Below are 22,374 nucleotides of genomic sequence, written 5' to 3'. Positions count from 1 at the left end.
TATTTATAGTTTCTTTAGAAAATATGTATCGCTACTATGTCATAACAATAAAATACACACACACTCTTTAAACCTGTTTGACTAAGTATATTTTACCCATGGTTCTAATTATGTATTGTATGTGCATATGTGTGTGTATTCATGTGTGTCTGTATGTATATATATATATATATATATATATGTATATATGTATGTGTACATGTTGTTTCTGCGCTTGGCATGTTTGTGGGTCATTGCATGGCTCCTGGGTGGGTTGTTATATTAGATATCTATGAATTCCTGCTCTCATCTTATCACACTTATCTACCCATCATCATATGTCATGTCTCTATCAAACTATCCTCCATTCTCACTCTGACTCATCCCAAATCATTTCTACTACTTTCATCTCCTAAATAACTCTGCCTAAGCTCTTCCCTCCGCTTCCGCATCTAACTCACCAAACCTCACTCTACTACCGTGACCTCCCACACAACCCTACTAAATTATCCCGCATTTATCTCACCCTGCTACTATGCTCTCCCTAACCCTTCCACATATTCTTCCCTCCTCCACCCCCCTTTACTCATCCCAAGCCTTTGGGTTGAGTAAATTAAGGATATACTCCCAATTAACACTTCTGGATTTCTTTCCTCCTCCACCCCTCCATTACTCCAGTCAATCTAACTAACAAACTTTCATATCCGCGGCTCAAATTAACTCATAATAATACTAAAACTGTACTCATTATTTCCCGATACTAATCCATCACTAATTCTTGTTGGGTTCCAGAGTAGCGTGCTACTCACCGAAAAGCGCTTCGGCGCCTCGTCAGGGGTAGTATGCGCTATATACATACGATTACAATACAATACAATACAATACAGCTGCGACCACAGTAGCCCTCCCGTACACGACTTTAAAATTGTAACATAACCCAATATACATTGTAAACATGAAAAGAGGAAAAATAATTTATTATGAAGTTGAATTTGTGCAGCATCATATTTATGGTACAGTTCTCTGTGCAATTACAGGTACTTACTGCGAACTCCTCAGGAGTCACTTTCAACACGTCAAACACAACCGCGTCATAGCTCTTGTTGGCACAATCCGCACTCCGTCCATCCAAAGAGTCAGAGCTGCTGCTGCCCTGAGGAAATGGAAAGAGGAGCTTGGTTAATGTGTGAATTGCTGGAGGATGAGAGGCACTGAAACGAGAAGCACCAGAGGGAGACACAATCTCATGGCGATCTGCATTTGACTCTAAGCCCCCCAATCTTTGAAGTGTCCATAAGGAGCGGTGGTGTGGACCCATCAGTCCACCAGCGAGCAAAGAGGAGGGAAGAGGGCTGTCAATAAAGCATGAGGCTTGTACCATTCCAACGATGGCTCTGGACCACTTGACAACACAGACATCTTAAGGATTCTGGGGGTCCAGGGCCAAATGTATGTTGGGGGCCCCTGTTCAGAACAGTTTTGATTGTATGATCCAATTTCAGCTCTTCATGCCCTCTTTGGCCAGGTCACTGACTTTGCACAGGCACACGTGTACAACATACAAATGTGTTTATGTCTAATATTCACATAGTGAGGTGTGTCTTCAATATTTGTAACACCGCAGCAGCTCAGCAACATTACTGCAAATAATCTCTGTGATACTCTCCCATTTCTCATGTGTGAGGTCCTGTTTTAAGCTCAAAGAAACTTTTTGTGGATGTTGCTTGAAATGTAAATGCAAACTTTCTCTGCAAAATGTCTATAATAGACTCTGACACATCACCCACATTAAAAATAAACTGAAGGAAAACGCATTTCAAAACAATCTGTTTAAGAATTATTCAAGATCATCAGGGCAAGACTGTGCAGAACAGAGCTGGCTCTTTCAGGGGGTCCCCTGAAAGGCTGGGGCTCTGGGCCACAGCCCTCTTTGTCCATGCGTTAAAATGTCTCTGGGTGACAAGAACCCTGAGGACCGACAGGACCCTGAACATACAATGTAAACATCAACAACTAAAGGAGGAGAACATAGTGTAGTTCACTGTTTACAAAATAGTTAAGTTGCAACAGCAATGCAGCAACTCCTTTGGTAGAGCAGTGGTACCGACCAACGTGTCAGCAAAAACAGAGTGGGTTTACTATCCCCAAATAAATCTGATACTGCACGTGCCTTCCATGCCTTAAGTAGTCTGAAGGGGTACTGCAGCTATATACACAGACCCCACAACTCCAATATTGCCTCACTGAATGAACTTCAAAGGGCTGAGGACCAGGGATTAGATGTCTCAAACAGCCCCTAATCTTAAATGAGTTTACTGCATCATCGGTGCCATGATGGTTCTTCGTTGACTTTGAGTGCAGCAAAGGGCGCAGCTGAACAAGCTATGCATTGTTCTCAAAGCCCTTCGACACACCGCAGCCCTCACAACCTCAGCTGTGCTAACCCTGACCCCCCCACAAGAGAGTTAATGTTGGTCAGAAATATTTGTTGGAAATCATTTCACATAGCATGATTCATACTTTGTAGCTTCCTCCTTCTTCAACACAGGCTCTAAGAGGACCATTAGTCATTGTGACCTGACTGAAAGCTGATCTCATCGCATCAGTCTCGGTCCATCAGAAACTAAGGACAAATGTAGAGGGCCAACATCCCTACGGGCTAGATGTATGAGTTCCTGGTCGCAAACCTTGACCAGTATTTTTGTGATTCAAGATGTTAAGATGCGACCTTTGTACTATTAGGTCAATTCTTTAAAAACGTATATTGTGGTTGATTGGAATCCTACTTACGTCATGAATATTACTTAGGAAGCTTGCAAATTGTGAATCTCTACGATTGGATGACATCACAGGGATGGTAGCCTGCTGGGGTAAACAAACGCTTAGCATTATTTAAATGCAAACAAAGATATGGTTTTTTGTTTGCATTTAAATAATGTAAAGCGTTTGTTTTTTGTCAACTAAGTGCAACCTTAATGCAAACTAGACTGCATTTAAGAAGAAAAGTCTAGCTTTTCTTTTTTTGTGTTGTTTGAGAGTTTGCAGTGGTACCATGCACTACTGCCAACACCCAAACAAACTGTTTTTTAACATTCACAAAGCAAATGGATTCCCCCACCCCAGCCTGGGGGTTGGTAAGTTTTCAATGGTTTATAACCACAATCTCCATCCTAAATGATTCTGATAAATAAATAAATAGGAATCACTATGTGGAAGAGATGCCTACAACATGCCCATTCCAAATAGCGATTTCTTATCACATTTTAAGCCAATTTTAGGAGTTGGCAAAAAGTTACCAACTCCTAAAAATGGGTTTAAAACACTGCTAAAAGCAGTTTCTGATTGTAAACCCCAAATTGGAGCATTTTCAACCAACCAATCTGGTTTGTACAGCTGGCCCTATCACTATTCTACCGTCCCATTAAGTGTCCCATCACAAGCTTAGGACACACATAAGCTGCTGACCTCACTACATATCTTCTACTGTCTCATTAATTGTCCGCTCGCCAACTAACGACAAACGTAAGATGCAGACCTTACCATATCGCTTCTACTTGCCTGTTAATTGTCCGCTCACCAACTAATGACAAACACAAACTGGCGACCACACTACCTCTCTTCTACTGTCCCATGAATTGTCTGCTCACCAGCTAACGGCAAACAAGCAACCTGCCGACCTTACTATGCTGCTTCTTCTGTCCCATTAATTGTCCACTCACTAGTTAGGGACAAATGTAAGCTCCTGATTTCACAGTATATCTTCTACCGCCCCATTAATTGTCTGCTTAAGGACAAATGTAAGCTCCTGACCTTTCTATATCTCTTCTACTGTCCCATTAAGTGTCCCCTACTGGTTTGAACATCTCCCCAGTAAAGCAGACTAGTGGGACTCCGAAGGGAACAATAGAGAGATGCAAATATGGGATACAAGACATAAAGATGCTATGGGGCCTGGTCAGGCAAACTTGTCAGTGAGCTCAGTCCCGACTCAGAGGAAATTCCTTACTATTATGAGGCACGTGATTCATAAGAAATGCCAATTTGTGGCCTGAATGAGCCGTAAATGTGATAATGAGTAAAGATGTTTATCATTAGTGGCGCAGATGACCAGACCTGGGCAGACACTGTACAATCGAGGAGCTCAGAAAAGAGTATGACCCTGTGGACATAAGCTCCCATTAGCCTGATCTTCTGAGGGTAGTACAGCTGGGCTTATAGGCAGGAGGAACAAGCAGCGGAGGCTCCTTCGCTAAGACGAAGTAGTGTCATCCCACTGCTTCATGCAGGGGATGAAAGGGAAAAATTTAATGATAATAATGTAATGCTATTACCATTTTATTTTTTCTCGGGAGCAGGGTTTGGGAAAGGTGGGGTTGGGGTGGGCTGGGACATAGGAGGGCTATGTACACTTTTGTGCGCATGATTCTTTGGCCGCCTACGGGGCTGGCCAAACAGTCATGCGCACTTTGCATTTCTCCATCCAGCTGTATTGAACATTTTTTTAATGTATTTATTTTTTTAATACCACCCTCATTGACAAGTAGCTGCCACTGGGACTAAGTGCATCTACAGCTATTTGGAGCAGGGAATGTATGCCGGCAAGGTTTGGGAATGAGGAGCCTCTTCAAATTGAAGTGCTTACATCTTGGAACATAGTGGGCAGTGGGAGCAGGAAAATTTCAATAACCAGCATATTACAGACCAAGAAGGATGGTTTAAAAGTGTATTGTTTTTAAATTTCTGGACTTCCTGGATCAAATCCTAATATTTATTCATGGAAGAGGAGCCTGTCCACAGCGAGAACATGTTACCTAGAGAGGTCGTTTCATTAAGATTGACAGATGGATGTCAGGCAGTCTGCATCAGGACTCATCTTGATCCTATAAGTAGCTGGTAGAGGCAGATAGGAACTGGAGGCTGATCTCTCTGAGTCGATGATTGCTAAGATTAATCTAACAGTACAATATTCTTTAGCTCTTTTGAGAGATTTTACAAAGCTTATCAAGGGATTACCCACATAGAAATGGACATAACTTCTGTATTTTTATCTGAACCACTGTAGGACTCCAAAATGTATGTTTTATGTTTCCTTACATATGTAATTGGTTGTCAACAGCTGTCCCAGATCCTAATGCGACAATCTCCTGGTGTCCCTCCAAGTGTGTTCTGCATCCATCCATAAGGATGGTCTCTAAGTGATATGTTAAAGGCACCACGTGAGGTTTCTGGGTGGCTACTGTGGAAGGGAAAAGTGTGGATGTGAGGTCTACATTCGTTTCCCACTATGCAGGTGGTTACATAGAAATGTGTAAGAAACCAAACTGCACTCAGGCTACAGCAATATCTGAAGAAACCCACGTGTGCACGTACATATATAGGTTACCCAGGTTACCTAGAGCGGCTCATTTGCTGTAGATAGAGTGAATACAAGGAGCCCGTGCTCCACACAATCTCCTAAAGCCGTCACAACTGCGTTCTTTTGAGCCATATTGAGAGATCGTTCCTTATTCTACAGTAAGGTAACATATTCCTTGGGGGGATCTGGGGGTTTCTTTGATGTCGGCTGCCTCTGCTTTGGCTTTTTTTCTTTGTTTCTATCCTTGTCTGACTCTATTTGGAAGCATGGTTTTGGGATTAGGATTATTGACTTTAAGGTTCAGTATCATGTCTACTTTGGTGGTTAGGGTTCATGACTCTCTGACCAGAGACAAGAATGATTATTTTGGAAGAGGTTTTCTGGGAAAGAAGTCTGAGGCTCTACTTTTGAACTGAGGTGTTTCCTACTTTCACTTATAAACTGTGATTTTCATTTTTGTTGTTAAATTTGTTTTAGGCTAGGTCTTGTCTACTGGCACCGGGCTCTGTCCTTGATTACAGTCTTGTTTTTTTCTAGCAGTCTTGTTTTAAGTCCTTGGATTACCGTTATCTCTTGTTAGGTACATTTGTCTCTCTGGGATCCCCCATGGTTGCAGAAGGTGTGTGGCCACCTCTGTTCTTCTCTCGATTAAACAGTACTCCTGGTCTGGCAAATAACTTCTGATCCAGAACTTTTGCTGTGATTGCACCTCCCAGAGTTACTTCAGCCGGTGCTTGTCTCTATAGAATCATCACCAGTGATCCAGTGAGGTGTATTCTCATCAATGTCCTGCCTACACTGGATCTTACCAGGCTGCAACCAAGTCAAACCCTCATAACTGACATTGTTGTTGAGCTCCTTATACCAATGTTTTAATAGAAAAGTCAAGGGAAAGTCTGCAGTTGTGAAAAAAGTTAATTTGCTTTGCCCTTGATCTCACCATGAGTGAGGTCACCTGCACTCACAGGGCTCAATGGCAATTCTAGAATGAGAGAAATAAAACTGATGAATTAAGAACCAGGTTTTATGGCGAATGTTTACTTGTAAGAGTGCAACATCCAGTCTGGGAAAGGTTCTAGGTGCTTAGAGAGGTAGGTAATGTCCTGCTCTGCTCTAAGGTTTAGTTACTGTTTAGTAGTGTTTGGATTCTGGTGGACTGACACTCACAGTACCAGGTGGTGGCCCCAAAGATCTAATACAGACAGTTGTGTGCAATTGGGAATTAATGGTCTGATTTAGATCTTGGCAAAGAGAAAAATATGTCGCAAATGTGACGGATATCCCATCCACCTTATTATGATCTCCACAGGATAACATAGGATTGTAATAAGGCAGATGGGATATCGTCACATTTGTGACGGAGTTTCCCCTTCGCTGGGATCTAAATCGGGCCCCTTAGTCTTGGTAAAATGTGCAAGCTTTCAGCATGTATGAGGAATGTAATTAGTCAAGTTGCTCACTTGTGCTCTGTCACGAACTAAGGTAGTGAAACACTGCAGCTAAGATGCAGAGCTGCCCATTCGGATTTTCAATGTGTTTATCAGTCTCAATTGGCAGACCGGACTGAATTCTGTGTTGATGGATCAAGGAGCATGAATCGTCCATCTTCTCCTTTGTCCAGGATGCAGACGGATCTTCCATGGACCACGGTTGTCACTTCAGTGCTGCATCCAGGACTGATAAACACGCAGAAGAGGTGGCACTGCTTTGGTAGTCTTTGACCAGAGAAGAGTTGTGCAATGAGGCGATACAAGTCATCAGGATAGTGAGGCTGAGGACATCACATGACTCTAAAGTCTTTGGGTACGCTTTGAGAAGTATGACCCGCAAGCGAACTGAACATAAGAACGGTAAAAATTAACAACTGCACTGTGGACATGGTCCAGCACCGATCACATCTTACATCTTACGTAGCATGCATGCATAAGCGAGATCAAAGTCCAATAAGATCAATACAGTTCCTGGAACACTGAGTTTTTCAATTCTCAAAAACAACTGCCCTGTTTGAGAAGTTCTCCCCTTCACATTTTCCATTTACATCAAATATGTGCATAACTATAATTATAGCAAAGCCTAAAACGGCGGCATACGTTCATATATATGTAAACACCTTTGCATACCTGAAACACATAATCTAATTTCTGCATCCTGGGCTACAGTGTAATGACCTAATTTTTCAAACTATTCAGGTAATTACCAAAGCAGCTCTGTTTCCATGCCCTGCTTCACAAAGCTGCCCACATTTTGACCTCAGAGGTTGACCAACATTTTTATAAACACATCTTGAGGATAACTTCCAGTAATCCTGCAGAGTTTTCCAGGCACTGAATTTCAGAAACGCTGACATGGGGAAGAGTCAATAGCGAGCACAGTTCATACATTTTGGCACATTCTGAGATTTCCAAGATGGCGAGGCCTGGGGAAACCACTGAAACCCCGCATGTGGCCTGGGAGACAGGAAGACTATCTTCATTCAAAGTAATGCCCTGGGCGACGGGTCTACATACTCCCTTCACTCACTGGGTCGCAATAAAAGCACAATTTTTCACATTAATAAAGATTGATTAGAGATGCGTCTCGTCTTTCTTTTTTAATTTCGAATCACTCAAGAACCAAAAATATGAAACATTAGGTGAATGCACGTGACTTGTTTTTGCATTAGCCGTGCAGCATTTAATTCATCGTTAATATTTCACAACTCCGCCTGCACCATCGGGCAAGGTAACCCTTTGTGCCACCGAGGTCCACTATGAAATCCTTGTGCACGCAGGTTTATGTTTAGAAAAAGGACTTCATGGATGGATCAGAAACCCTTCTTTCCTACAGTAGCTGCCTGTGAGATGCACTGGAAAGTATTTAAGTTAACCTTGGCAAGTCGAGGCTAAGGCCAGGCCAAATGAACACTAAATGTGGATGGCAGGGGCGCAGTCCAACGTCAAGTAAAAAACGTTTTTTCCCCTTAGGAAATCAAACTACTGGCTTGACGTAAACTTTAAATCATGTCACCACTGTTGACGCCACAGAAGTGTAAAGGTTTACTGGAAATGCAGCATAATTGTGTTGTATTTTTCTCTTTTTTTTCCAATACAGAAACAATACCAGACTGTGCTTCTGGGAAACTCCCACACTGTTCTCTGTTCTTCTGGGATTGAGATGTAAAATCGACCTTTGAGGGGTCAGACTGGCTGCACGACCCCTCCCACTACCCCACACCCAAGTCCTCTTGGGACCTAGCAGTATTTAAATAGATTAATTAAGTCGTCTCAAGATTTATTTGTAGTTTTGAGGACTAACCAATAACAAATCGTGCATCTGCCAGCAAAGAAATTGTGTGGCAGAGATCAGATCCAAAGCATGGGTGCAACTGATCATTCAAACCTGCAGCACCATTTCACAGGTTTGCATGGGCTTCCGAGCCCAGAAAATGAAACTTTGTGCAACTGTTGCTGTTTGGCTGCAGTAGCCCAGTGGAAATGCTGGAATGGTAAGTGAGGACATGAATATCCCAGTGAGGAGATACTGTTGAGTTTTAAAAACTCCCACTAGCATCGCTGCCACAGCCTCCTTCTCGAGGAAGGAGCACCTGCACCAGTTAAAAACCATACTTCTCGATGCTTTCACGCTTACCACAAGCCATGCTGAGCCAAGGAACTAGGCCGAGGTGGCCCCTCTGTTATGGAGGAGGACCATCGCCCCACTGCTGAAAGGCAGCAGGAAAATAAAATGATGATATATCTATTTTATTATCATTTTAATTTTTGTTTTTTCCTCGGCCAGTCGGCCAAGTGTATAGTGGGGCGGAGCCATCCTCATCATCACCAGGGGAATGAGAAACAGTAGGCACTGTAACTGCGCATGTCAGTTTGGCGGCTGTTCTAGGCCATCCAAAACCAACATGCGCACTTAGAATTTTCCACCCGGGCTGTATTGAACTGCCTGGGTGAAGAACCAGTGCAGCGTCCCAGTCCCCAACTGAGTGTCATTTCAGCCCACTCAGACCAATCCAGGCGCTTCTCTCATGCTGGGTAACAGCATGAGAGAAGCGTCTGGATTGGGTGAGGAGAGAAGAAGGAGAGAAGCACTGAGGCGGCGAGGACCACGGAGGCAGCATGTGGCAGGTAAGTGGGCTTTTTCTTATTATTCCACCCCCGGACGAATCCCTGCCCATCAAGCATTATTGCAGGCACTGCCACGGGTTCAGGGAGGGGGCCCTCTGCGATCAATTTTGAGAACCAGCACTTACTTCTCCCGCTATCTGAGTTTGACCCAAAGCCAGACAGAGAAACCCACACAAGGGGAAAGAAGGAGGAAGAGAATGAGGGAAAACCCATGACAACGTGAGAAAGCAGGGGCCTGCAGGAGTGAAATAAAGAGGCCGGGGTGTCTGGTGGTGGATTAAAGAGGCTTGAGGCGCAATCAATGCTAAGCTTCCTCGGTATTTGGCATGCCGACATTCAATGGCACTGGCAGCAGCCTTCTGAGCCATACTTTGGGAACCACCACACATTCTTTCACAAATTAAGCACTGGACAAGTAACTAGAATAGTTTTTAAAAGAATATTAATGTTCAACATATTTAGAATTAATCTTAAAATAGCTGGGCCACCTTGAAAATATAGTAGATTAAAATTCATGAACAGCAAAACTTTGAATTTATGACTTAACCAAGTAACACAAGAACCTGCTTGATAGGCTGCCCCATACAGTCATATTTTATTTATGTACTAATTTTACTTATTTTTAGATTACTGAAAGCATAGAGCCACTACTACACGTTTTCGTTTGTTTTGTTCTTTTATTTTTGTGGCATATGCTTGTAATTTAAAAGTAACTTAAAAAAACATCGCAGCTTGCCAAGACCGGAACTATTGTCTTTGCTAATGCTTGTTCATTACTTAAAAGCAGATGCTCATGCCTCACGACTTTAAGGAAAATCCCATACATGGCCCGCTTCATGTTTTGGACCCAGGCAGCCACATATTTCTGACACGTCTGGCTGTCACTGGGTGTCACAAGAGTGAGCCGCAGAGCTCTGGAGAGCTAGGGCTGGGCTGTGATTTGATGAGGAGGGCTGCATTCGTCCTTGTGGAGCCGCAGCATCCCTGCTGTAAGCCCAGATCTTCAGCTCACAGCAATGGAACAGGACATTTCATCACTGGCTGCTGCGATGTCACGTTACATTCAGTGAGACAAGAAATACATGAGCAGGTTCAAATATGCAAAGAGCAGCAAACGATGAGAACTCCTGCAGACTCAAGGAGCAAAACCAGGGGAATCTCATCCATTCCACCAGGGTACGCCTAGGTGTTTAAGAACTTGAGGATGAGTTTGCAATGAGAGGAGAGGGTTCAGTTCCATCTGAGCAAGATATCTGCATACCCACAATCCTTTACAAACTTCCTCTCCAAAAATTAAGAGAAAGTGGCATAAAATCTTACACTAAAAATGTGACGTGTTTATGGTAATTGATTTTAAATTGCAGTGCAGAGAACAAGATACTGACCTTCCGTAACGCTCTTTCTGGTAGAGATTTCACCAACCCACAGATTCCTAACCTTTTAAATATTCCCCAGATGTCAGAACTTTGGAGTAGTACGTCTGTACGCTGGTAGGTGGCGTCATGCAGTTCCTCACAGATGCCGTTCTATTCAGGAAGTGACATGCGGGGCTACATAGGCACCACTTTAGAACCACTGACATCAGTTGCTATCAAGAGTTTTCACACCCCCAGACGCAGAGCTCCAAAAGCCAATTGATGTGACCAGTGTGCAGATTCCTAGACTTGGGATCTTAATAAAAGGTTTAATCCACTCACAGAACAGGGAGGATGAGAGGACCTTTGAGGAATTTGAGGCAAGACAGAGGGGGTGATTCTAACTTCGGCGGGCGGCGGAGGCCGCCCGCCAAAGTTCCCCCACCAAAATACCGCTCCGCGGTCAAAAGACCACTGAGGGTATTTTGGGATTTGCCCTGGGCTGGCGGGCGGCCGCCAAAAGGCCACCCGCCAGCCCAGGGCAAATCAACCTTCCCACGAGGACGCTGGCTCAGAATTGAGCCGGCGTAGTGGGAAGGTGCGACGGGTGCAGTGGCACCCGTCGCGTATTTCAGTGTCTGCATAGCAGACACTGAAATACTTTGTGGGGCCCTCTTACGGGGGCCCCTGCAGTGCCCATGCCATGGGCATGGGCACTGCAGGGGCCCCCAGGGGCCCCGCGGCACCCCCTACCGCCATCCTGTTCCTGGCGGGAGACCCGCCAGGAACAGGATGGCGGTAGGGGGTGTCAGAATCCCCATGGCGACGGAGCGCGCTCCGCCGCCATAGAGGATTCTGCAGGGCAGCGGGAAACGGCTGGAGACTGCCGGTTTCCCGCATCTGACCGCGGCCGAACCGCTGCGGTCAGAATGCCCTGCGGGGCACCGCCGGTCTGTCGGCAGTGCTCCCGCCGAGAGACCGCCGGGGTCAGAATGACCCCCAGAGTCTCTACCAGAAAGAGCATCTCCGAAGGTAAGTAACTTGTTCTTCTGAGAGATACTTTTAGCTATAGATTCCTCACGTTTTCAATAGATACCAAACAGTACCTAACTGGAGGAGAGTCTGTGAATGAATTCAACCCAGAAGGTCTGGAAGAACAAAGAGGGCAAAATGCACATCTTGGCAGATTGGACTGTTTAAACAATAGAGCTCCATGAATGTATGGAGGGCCATCCACATAACTACCTGGCAAATGTCTAGGATAAAGACTCCGAAAGCTAACACAGTGGCAGCAGCTTCGGCCCTCGTAGAACGATAATGCAGCCATTACAGAGGCTGCTTTTAAGCTGAGCTCAATCCAGTAGGAGATGGCTCTCTTCTGCACAGCCTTGCCTATTTCCACCCAGGTTTCTCTGGTACGATCTACGCAAGAGCTTAGTGCACTCTGGGGGTCCAAGCAATGGTGTATTTCCTCCTCCTTGGAGGAGTGAGGAACAGCATAGAATGCAAGCAACGTGATGATTTGACTGACATGGGATGGCCCCACAACTTCTGGTAAGAAGGATGTTCTCGCCCGCAGAGTCAGTTTGTTCTGTGAAAAGTTGGTGTACCACAGGAGGACACAGAGAGCTTGAAGCTCGCTCATCTGCTGCACTGATGTAATCTTGAGGGTGAGAAGATGCAAGGGGAAGCATTGAAGTGGCTCGAAGGGAGTACACATCAGGAACAAAAAAGTCCCAATCAAGGTCTTACTGTGGCATGATAAAGGAGGAACGAGGAACAGATAGTGTAATAATTTTAAAAAATGCCTAACAACTGGAGACATAAAGAACGAAGACTGATCCGGCAATAGCAGAAAAGCCAAAAGAGCTGAAAGATATCCTTTAACAGTGCCCAGAGCAAAACCTTGCTGGGCGAGGACTACAAAAAATAACAAATGTCAGATAACTTTGACTGGAGGGGGTCTGTCTGGCAAGTGATGCACCAAGTTACACATTTTTCCCAATGACAGGTGAATAAAGTTTTTGTTTAGGGAAGCCTGGGTGCCAAGGTGACATCGACCACCTCTGGATGGAGAAAGTTCAAAGGTGTTCAGCAGTCACCGCTCCATCTCCAAACATGGCGTTGGTAGAGAACCCAGGGGGCAGCCTTATAAAAGGAGAGATGCTCCCCATCCCAAGAATTCTGTTCTGGATACCATACTCTCCAAGACTAATCCAGAGGCACTAGGATGGCTTGGGCTCAGTTGGTCCTGATCTTCTTCAAAACTCAAGGGAGGTAGAATTGGCAAAAAGGCATACAGGAGTCTTGAGTTCCACTTGAAGTGAAACGCATCTACGAGCTTGAGACACCTTGGAAACTTCAACGCACAGAAGTGCTGATGATGCCTGCTCTCAGCGGTGGTGAAGATATTGAGTCATGCTTGTCCCCATGCACGGCAGAGGCCATATGCTACCTCTGGGTTCAACTGGCACTCTTGATCTGCTAGGTGTCGATGGCTGACTTCAGCTGACCTGGCATTCAAAGATCCTGCCAAGTGGATCCTCACCAGGAAAATTCCTTGGTGGTGAGCCATTTCTAGAGGAGCAGGGCCTCGTGACACACGGTCCATGACCCCACCCGTTTGTTGCAGTACCACAAGGCGGTGGTGTTGTCTATGAGCACCCGTGCCAGTCTCACCCATATGGATGGAAGGAAGGTTGTCAACTCCAAGCGGATGGCCCTCAGGTCCAGAAGGTTGATATGGAGGAGGGACTGCACTGGAGACTGGAGGCCTCAAACCTCCACCTCTCCCAGATTGCCACCCCAACAAAGAAGTGATGCATCAGTCACCAATGTCAGCTCTGGGTGAGGAAGGGAGAGGGTTTTGCAGCTGTCCCAATTGTGGTTCAGTAACCACAACTGCAGATCTTGTTTCCTCTAAAATCTGAATCTGGCCAGATAGGGTCTTTGATGATAGGACTACTGATAGAACCACTGAGACTTCAGATACCACTCCAGAGCATGCAAATGGCACCTGGCATGCTCAACCAGCAGCATGTAGAAGACCATCAGTCCCAGCAGTCTCAGAGTCAACTTAATTAAAATACAGGACCGAGGTTGAAAGACTGGAATAATAGCCTAAATAAACTGGACTCTCTTTCCTAAGGGAAAATCTAAAAACTAAGCCATGTCCAGAATGTTTCTGACAAGGGGAAATGTCCGAGAAGGAGTCATGTGTGACTTCGGCACATTGATAATAAACTCCAAATATGACAGGAGGTTTGCAGTACTCTCAAGGTGATTGACAACAGCCTGGGGTGAGCACGCCTTCAACACGCAGTTGTTGAGGTAGGGAAAGACTGGCACCCCTGACCTCTAAAAGTATGCTGCCACTACAACCATCACTTTCGTGAAATCCCGAGGGGCGCTGGTGAGATCAAAGGGGAGTACAGCGACCTAAAAATGCTCCTGCCCCACCATGACCCGCCGTTAGTGCTGATGAGCCCGCAGGGAGGCTATATGGAAATAGGCATCCTACTGATAAAGTACCAATTTCCAGTTTCCAGGGTTCAGGGAAGACAAAACCTGGGCTGAAATGAGCATCTTGATTTTCTCTTTCCAGAGGAAGGCATTGACAGGGCATAGGTCTAGAATAACCTAAAGGCCTCCAGCCTTCATGGACACCAGAAAGAAGTGGGTGTAATAATCACGTCCTTCTGCTGGCAGTGGCACACTCTTGGCAGCTTCTTTGGCCAAAAGGCTTGCACTTCCGTCTCCAAAATGGAGAGATGCTCTTCAGTCAATCGCTGAGGGAACAGAGGAAAATTTCACGGAGAAAAGAGAAAGGGTAAAATGTTATAACATATGAACCCAGGAAAAATTGTTGGATCCTGCCTCCCATTGGTTGACTGTAATCTCATAAGGGCACGCTAAAGGAGTTTAGGAGGGTAGGGTTCGGGGGGGCAGTGGACTGAGCAGCCCGTTGACCTTGGCCGTGAGGGTGGTGGGAAGCATGGTCTTGGCTACAAACTGCTGGGCTCTGTGCTGAACGGGACAGGCTGGTGACACGAAGAAGGTGGACCAAATCTGCAAAAGGAATTATAATATTGGTGTTCATGGCAAGGAGGAGCAGATAAGCACAGTGTGCATTAGCCCTGGTCTCTTTCAGTCGCTCTAAAGCAGAATCAGGTTTGTCCCAAAATAGGCGAGTCCCGTTGAAAGGCAGTTCCAGAAGGGAGAACTGCACATCGCCAGAAAACCCAATTGATCATAACCATGCATGACAAAGACAAGGACTTGAGCCACCAAGTCCCAGAGGGAATGGGAATACCCTCCCAGGAGGCTATTGGCATTTACTGAGCAGAGAGGCAGGCTGGTGGAAGGGAAATCTTGCTTCCCATACGTATTCACCCATTTGGACTCCCTATTGATTCACTGATGATGACCCTCTAAAGTTCCTCGAAGAGTGGAAATATCATAGATATTACTAGGTGCAAGGACAGTTGATTAAAAGGATGGTCAATTTGGAGCTGTTCACACAGAATATATGATTCTTTCATTGTCATGATAAGTCATTTGTTGTATTAGCTTTTTAACTGCCCACCATATTGTCTATTGCCTGACTTTTTGATCACATCATTGTTTTGGTCATTTCACTCAGTTGTACTGTGTGATCACCTTGTTTTACAGAGCACTGTATTTGCTTCTTATATATCCTTTTATACATGCTTGAAGTTTGAGTTATTGTTCCTATGACTATGGATAAAGGATTATTATATAGTATTCCGGTTTCTTAACATTGTAGTTTACATTTATTGGTTTGCTTGATTGGATTAATTTACAATCTATGATTTCTCTCAAACAATTTACTAAATGTTACTTGAAAGGACCTTTGTTGTTGTTAATTATTACGTCCTCTGTCATCCTTCGGTCTAAGGACAGCTTCTGTGGTTTCCATAAAATGCTCCTATTACAAGGCATTCGTTAAATTTTCATCTCCCTGGAAGGGATCAAGAAAGTTGTCTGCTATCTCTGGAATTGCCACTTATTGATGTGCTGTCCAGCACTTCTTAAATTCTTTGACCATTTGCAAAGCCTGGAGAAACTTCAATCAGTTTCAAAACAATTGAAAGCTACATTCAGATGCATTGTTGCTTGTCAACATCTGTTTTCTTGTGAAGTCTTATTAGTTGCTTTCATGTGCCCAGTAGCTGAGGAAGATCAAGGTAAGTCACTTTTAATTATAGTGCATGAAGAGGACCAAGTAGTAATGCTACCATTAATACCACCCAGCCTTAACAGGGCCAGGGATGAATGCCCTGTCACCACCTTCGGGCCAATCCCTTCGAGATGCCATAGAAAGACATGACTACTATGCCCACTATCTTAAGGACAGTCTCAACCTGGTGTAAGTTTAAAACAGGTGTCCTAGTCTACGTTTTGCCACAAAGATGTACAAGAACAATAACAAATATGTGCAGATTTCAAAGAAGGATACCAGGCCTTAAACCAAACATTATGGGTGTGTGATTGTTTGTAACAAAGTGATGAAATGGGCTGACGTGAGGACTCATTTTGAGCTAAAAAAACATACCACAAAAATCATGATTTCCACGAACAAAAGCCTCTTGCGTTCAGGCTTTTGCCCGTGTTCTCACACTTCTGGGCTATCATTTTGCCAGAAGGTTTTCGCCGTCCTGGAAGTGTTTTTCAAATTTTCAGCGCCTTGCCTCCTTGCGCTTCTGCCCCCGTTGTGCCCCTCTGATTGCTGTACCCCGATTGTAACTTGTGCCATAATTGTATTTTGTGCCTGTTTTTACTGTTTTGTGCCTTGCTTTTTCCCTGGTTTTCGCCCCTTGGGCGCTCCCCCTTGCCGATCTCCCCTTGCTGCTGCCTCCCTGCGGCCCCGCCCCCCTCGCGCCCCCATTCGCCGCTCCCTCCCGCCTCCCAGCTGCTCCTCCCTCCCCCCTCCCTTCTTAATGGCTGGCGCTGCGCGTCACGAGTGAGCGACCTCTGACCTGCCTTAGGTCTAGAGCTCGCCCCCCACGTCCGCAGCACCAACCTGCTGTCTCCTGCCCCTGACCCCCGCCCACGCTGCTGCTAGCATGTTCGAGGCCCTCCTCCACCCGCAGGCATCCTCCTGCGCCTCATCCCTGGTGTCTAGTGGGCTCTAGTAAGCTTCACTTGACCCGTGTGCCGCTTTTCGCCGTCCTGTAAGTGTTTTTCAAATTTTCAGCGCCTTGCCTCCTTGCGCTTCTGCCCCCGTTGTGCCCCTTCAGATTGTGCCGCTTTTCGCCATCCTGTAAGTGCATTTCTATTTTTTTCAAGCGCCTTGCCTCCTTGCGCTTCTGCCCCCGTTGTGCCCCTCTGATTGCTGTACCCCGATTGTAACTTGTGCCATAATTGTATTTTGTGCCTGTTTTTACTGTTTTGTGCCTTGCTTTTTCCCTGGTTTTCGCCCCTTTGGCGCTCCCCCTTGCCGATCTCCCCTTGCCGCTGCCTCCCTGCGGCCCACCCCCCTCGCGCCCCCATTCGCCGCTCCCTTCTGCCTCCCGCCTCCCAGCTGCTCCTCCCTCCCCCCTCCCTTCTTAATGGCTGGCGCTGCGCGTCGCGAGTGAGAGACCTCTGACCTGCCTTAGGTCTAGAGCTCGCCCCCCACGTCCGCAGCACCAACCTGCTGTCTCCTGCCCCTGACCCCCGCCCACGTTGCTGCTAGCGTGTTCGAGGCCCTCCTCCACCCGCAGGCATCCTCCTGCGCCTCATCCCTGGTGTCTAGTGGGCTCTAGTAAGCTTCACTTGACCCGTGTGCCGCTTTTCGCCATCCTGTAAGTGTTTTTCAAATTTTCAGCGCCTTGCCTCCTTGCGCTTCTGCCCCCGTTGTGCCCCTTCTGATTGTGCCGCTTTTCGACGTCCTGTAAGTGCATTTCTATTTTTTTCAAGCGCCTTGCCTCCTTGCGCTTCTGCCCCCGTTGTGCCCCTCTGATTGCTGTACCCCGATTGTAACTTGTGCCATAATTGTATTTTGTGCCTGTTTTTACTGTTTTGTGCCTTGCTTTTTCCCTGGTTTTCACCCCTTGGGCGCTCCCCCTTGCCAATCTCCCCTTGCCGCTGCCTCCCTGCGGCCCCGCCCCCCTCGCGCCCCCATTAGCCGGTCCCTCCCGCCTCCCAGCTGCTCCTCCCTCCCCCCTTCCTTCTTAATGGCTGGCGCTGCGCGTCGCGAGTGAGCGACCTCTGACCTGCCTTAGGTCTAGAGCTCGCCCCCCACGTCCGCAGCACCAACCTGCTGTCTCCTGCCCCTGACCCCCGCCCACGCTGCTGCTAGCGTGTTCGAGGCCCTCCTCCACCCGCAGGCATCCTCCTGCGCCTCATCCCTGGTGTCTAGTGGGCTCTAGTAAGCTTCACTTGACCCGTGTGCCGCTTTTCGCCGTCCTGTAAGAGTTTTTCAAATTTTCAGCGTCTTGCCTCCTTGCGCTTCTGCCCCCGTTGTGCCCCCGTTGTGCCCCTCTGATTGCTGTACCCCGATTGTAACTTGTGCCATAATTGTATTTTGTACCTGATTTTACTGTTTTGTGCCTTGCTTTTTCCCTGGTTTTCGCCCCTTGGGCGCTCCCCCTTGCCGATCTCCCCTTGCCGCTGCCTCCCTGCGGCCCCGCCCCCTCGCGCCCCCATTCGCCGCTCCCTCCCGCCTCCCGCCTCCCAGCTGCTCCTCCCTCCCCCCTCCCTTCTTAATGGCTGGTGCTGCGCGTCGCGAGTGAGCGACCTCTGACCTGCCTTAGGTCTAGAGCTCACCCCCCATATCCGCAGCACCAACCTGCTGTCTCCTGCCCCTGACCCCCGCCCACGCTGCTGCTAGCATGTTCGAGGCCCTCCTCCACCTGCAGGCATCCTCCTGCGCCTCATCCCTGGTGTCTAGTGGGCTCTAGTAAGCTTCACTTGACCCGTGTGCCGCTTTTCGCCGTCCTGTAAGTGTTTTTCAAATTTTCAGCGCCTTGCCTCCTTGCGCTTCTGCCCCCGTTGTGCCCCTTCTGATTGTGCCGCTTTTCGCCGTCCTGTAAGTGCATTTCTATTTTTTTCAAGCGCCTTGCCTCCTTGCGCTTCTGCCCCCGTTGTGCCCCTCTGATTGCTGTACCACGATTGTAACTTGTGCCATAATTGTATTTTGTGCCTGTTTTTACTGTTTTGTGCCTTGCTTTTTCCCTGGTTTTCGCAACTTGGGCGCTCCCCCTTGCCGATCTCCCCTTGCCGCTGCCTCCCTGCGGCCCGCCCCCCTCGCGCCCCCATTCGCCGCTCCCTCCCACCTCCCAGCTGCTCCTCCCTCCCCCTCCCTTCTTAATGGCTGGCGCTGCGCGTCCGTGCTGCTGGCGCGCCGGAGGCACGCCAGAGGCAAGCCCGTCTGCACCCGTCCGCGCCTTGACCGCGCCCAGCGCCACCCCCCCTGGTCCTCACGCCCCCGCACCCCCAGCCTTCGATACTCAGCCAGCGAACTCCTCGCCCTCAACCCTGGCCCCTCCACAGAGTGCTTCCTGGCCACCCCGAAGCACACCAAAGGACCTTTTTCCTGCCGCACCTGCAACTTCACCTGCAACAGAACAACGAAGCCAGCAACAACCAACACAAACCACCTGCACTGCATCCTCCTCAACACACGCTCCGCACGAAAGCACGCCATTGAGCTCTGGGACCTGCTCGACACCACCGCCCCAGATGTAGCCTTCCTAACCGAAACCTGGTGGAATGACTCCTCGGCCCCAGACATCGCCATCGCCATCCCTAATGGCTACAAGATCACCAGAAGAGATCGCACCAATGGAATTGGCGGAGGAATAGCCATCGCCCACAAATCTATCCTCAAGATCCACACCCACACGGACGACCCCCTCAAGACAGCCGAACACCTCCACTTCCAGATTCACACGGACCCCAACACTACACTCAGAGGAACCCTCATATACCGTCCTCCAGGACCAAGAGCCCCCTTCAGCGACACCATCTCCGACCTCGCAAGCACCCACGCCCTCGCCTCTTCAGACTACATCCTCCTGGGAGACCTCAACTTCCACCTGGAGAACAACAATGACGCCAACACCGCATCACTGACCACCAACCTCTCCAACCTCGGACTCCGTCAACTGGTCATCACACCCACCCACATCGCCGGCCACACCCTTGACCCACTCTTCACTGCAAGCAAACACATCTCATTCAGCCACACCTCCGAACTCCACTGGACCGACCACCACTGCGTCCATTTCACCTTCAAGAAAAACACCGAACACCACCGCACCCCTCTACCGCCTCACCGCCGCTGGGGAAAAGTCACTGAAGAGCAACTAGCCAGCACCCTCGCCAAAAACCCACCATCCGACCCCACTGACCCGGACTCCGCCGCCATCAACCTCCAACAATGGATCCTCAACTGCGCCAACATCCTAGCACCACTCAAGAGACCCACCGTCAACCAAGAAAAGAAAAAACCAGCCTGGTTCACAGACGAACTGACCACCTCCAAACGCACTTGCCAGAAACTCAAGAAAAAATGGATCCTCGAGCGCACACCCGACAACCTTGCTACCCTCAAGGAAGCCAACCGCGAACACCACCAACTGATCCGACTCGCCAAACGCTCCCACTTCACAGAACGCCTTAACAACAACGCTCACGACTGCAAGGAACTCTTCTGCATCGTGAAGGAACTCTCCAACCCCAACGCCAACGTCAACGACGTCCCTCCATCCCAGAAACTCTGCGACGATCTCTCCACCTTCTTCTACCAGAAAATCGCAGCCATCCACGACAGCTTCAACACCTCACCTCCGCCAGACCCCACCCCCAACAACTCCTCCAACGCCGACCGCATCACCACCTGGACCCAAGTAGACGACGCCGAAACCCTAAAGACCATGAACTCCATCCACTCAGGATCTCCCTCTGACCCCTGCCCACATGACGTTTTCAACAAAGCCGACGTCACCATCACCCCCAAACTCCGCAAGATCATCAACCTTTCCTTCAACACCGCTACCTTCCCGGACAGCTGGAAGCACGCAGAAATCCAACCCCTCCTCAAGAAACCTAAGGCTGACCTCAACGATCTCAAAAACTTCCGACCGATCTCTCTCCTCCCTTTCCCAGCGAAAGTCATCGAGATGATCGTCAACGCACAGCTCGCCCATTACCTAGAAGACAACTCCATCCTAGACCCCTCCCAATCTGGTTTCAGACGAAACCACAGCACAGAGACTGCACTCCTCGCCGCCACAGATGACATCAGACAACAAATGGACAACGGCGAAACCTCAGCCCTCATCCTCCTAGACCTCTCCGCTGCCTTCGACACGGTCTGCCACAGCACCCTACTAAATCGCCTCCACGAAGCCGGTATCCAAGACAAAGCCCTCAACTGGATCTCCTCTTTTCTCTCCGGCAGAACCCAGAGAGTCCGACTCTCACCCTTCCGCTCCGAAGCCACCAACCTCATCTGCGGCGTCCCCCAAGGCTCCTCACTAAGCACAACGCTGTTCAACGTCTACTTGGCCCCCCTCGCACAACTGGCCCACCAGCACAACCTCAGCATCCTCTCCTACGCCGACGACATCCAGCTCATCCTCTCCCTGACCAAAGATCCTCTCACCGCCAAAGCCAACCTCCACGAGGGACTGAAATCCATCGCCGAGTAGATGAGCAACAGCCGCTTGAAACTTAACTCCGACAAGACGGAAGTCCTCATCCTTGGGCGCACCCCCTCGGCCTGGAACGACTCTTGGTGGCCCACCGCCCTGGGCCCCCCACCCACCCCAGCCAGCCACGCACAAAACCTCGGCTTCATCCTCGACTCCGCTCTCACCATGTCCAAACAGGTCAACACAGTCTCCTCTTCCTGTTTTAACACCCTCTGCACGCTCCGCAGGATCTTCAAGTGGATTCCAACAGGAACCAGAAAGACGGTGACCCAAGCCCTCGTCAGTAGCAGACTCGACTACGGCAACGCACTCTACACAGGCATCCCAACAAAAGACATCAAACGACTCCAATGCATCCAGAACGCATCCGCCCGCCTGATCCTCGACATACCCCGCCGATGCCACATCTCCCCCACCTGAAGGACCTCCACTGGCTCCCTGTGGACAAGAGGATCACCTTTAAACTCCTCACCCACGCACACAAGGCACTACACGACACCGGACCCACCTACCTGAACACCAGACTCAACTTCTACGCCCCCTCACGCCAACTACGCTCTGCCAACCTTGCCCTCGCCATCGTCCCCCGAATCCAGCGAAAGACCTCTGGCGGCAGATCCTTCTCCTACCTCGCCGCCAAGACCTGGAACTCACTCCCGACCTCACTACGCCAGACCCAGGACCTCCTAACCTTCAGGAGACTCCTCAAGACATGGCTCTTCGAACGATAGCAGCTACCCCCCCCCCAGCGCCTCGAAACCCTAACGGGTACATAGCGCGCTTTATAAATTTAATGATTGATTGATTGATTGATTGATAATAGGGTGAACCTGGATGACACCCTTCCAGAGAGAGCTGTGTCATCTGGAGCTGACTGTCAAATACAGGCCTAGCTAGTCTCACAG

The 22,374-nt window shown here is 48.3% G+C and overlaps 1 protein-coding gene across 2 annotated transcripts in view; it reads right to left on the bottom strand.

The window, feature by feature from the left end:
* The window catches only part of RALGPS1 (Ral GEF with PH domain and SH3 binding motif 1), a 1,336,836-nt gene that overhangs the window by 1,064,524 nt on the left and 249,938 nt on the right, over nt 1-22,374 (bottom strand). For both annotated transcript variants that reach the window (XM_069241780.1, XM_069241778.1), the window contains exon 4: nt 1,025-1,132. In XM_069241780.1, coding sequence (XP_069097881.1) covers nt 1,025-1,132 — 108 coding nt within the window. The remainder of the gene's footprint in view (nt 1-1,024; nt 1,133-22,374) is intronic.

Source organism: Pleurodeles waltl, chromosome 6 (genome assembly GCF_031143425.1).
Source record: "Pleurodeles waltl isolate 20211129_DDA chromosome 6, aPleWal1.hap1.20221129, whole genome shotgun sequence".
NCBI classification, from domain to species: domain Eukaryota; kingdom Metazoa; phylum Chordata; class Amphibia; order Caudata; family Salamandridae; genus Pleurodeles; species Pleurodeles waltl.
Note: the sequence above shows the minus strand (reverse complement) of the source record. Positions and strands in the feature narration are given on the sequence as shown.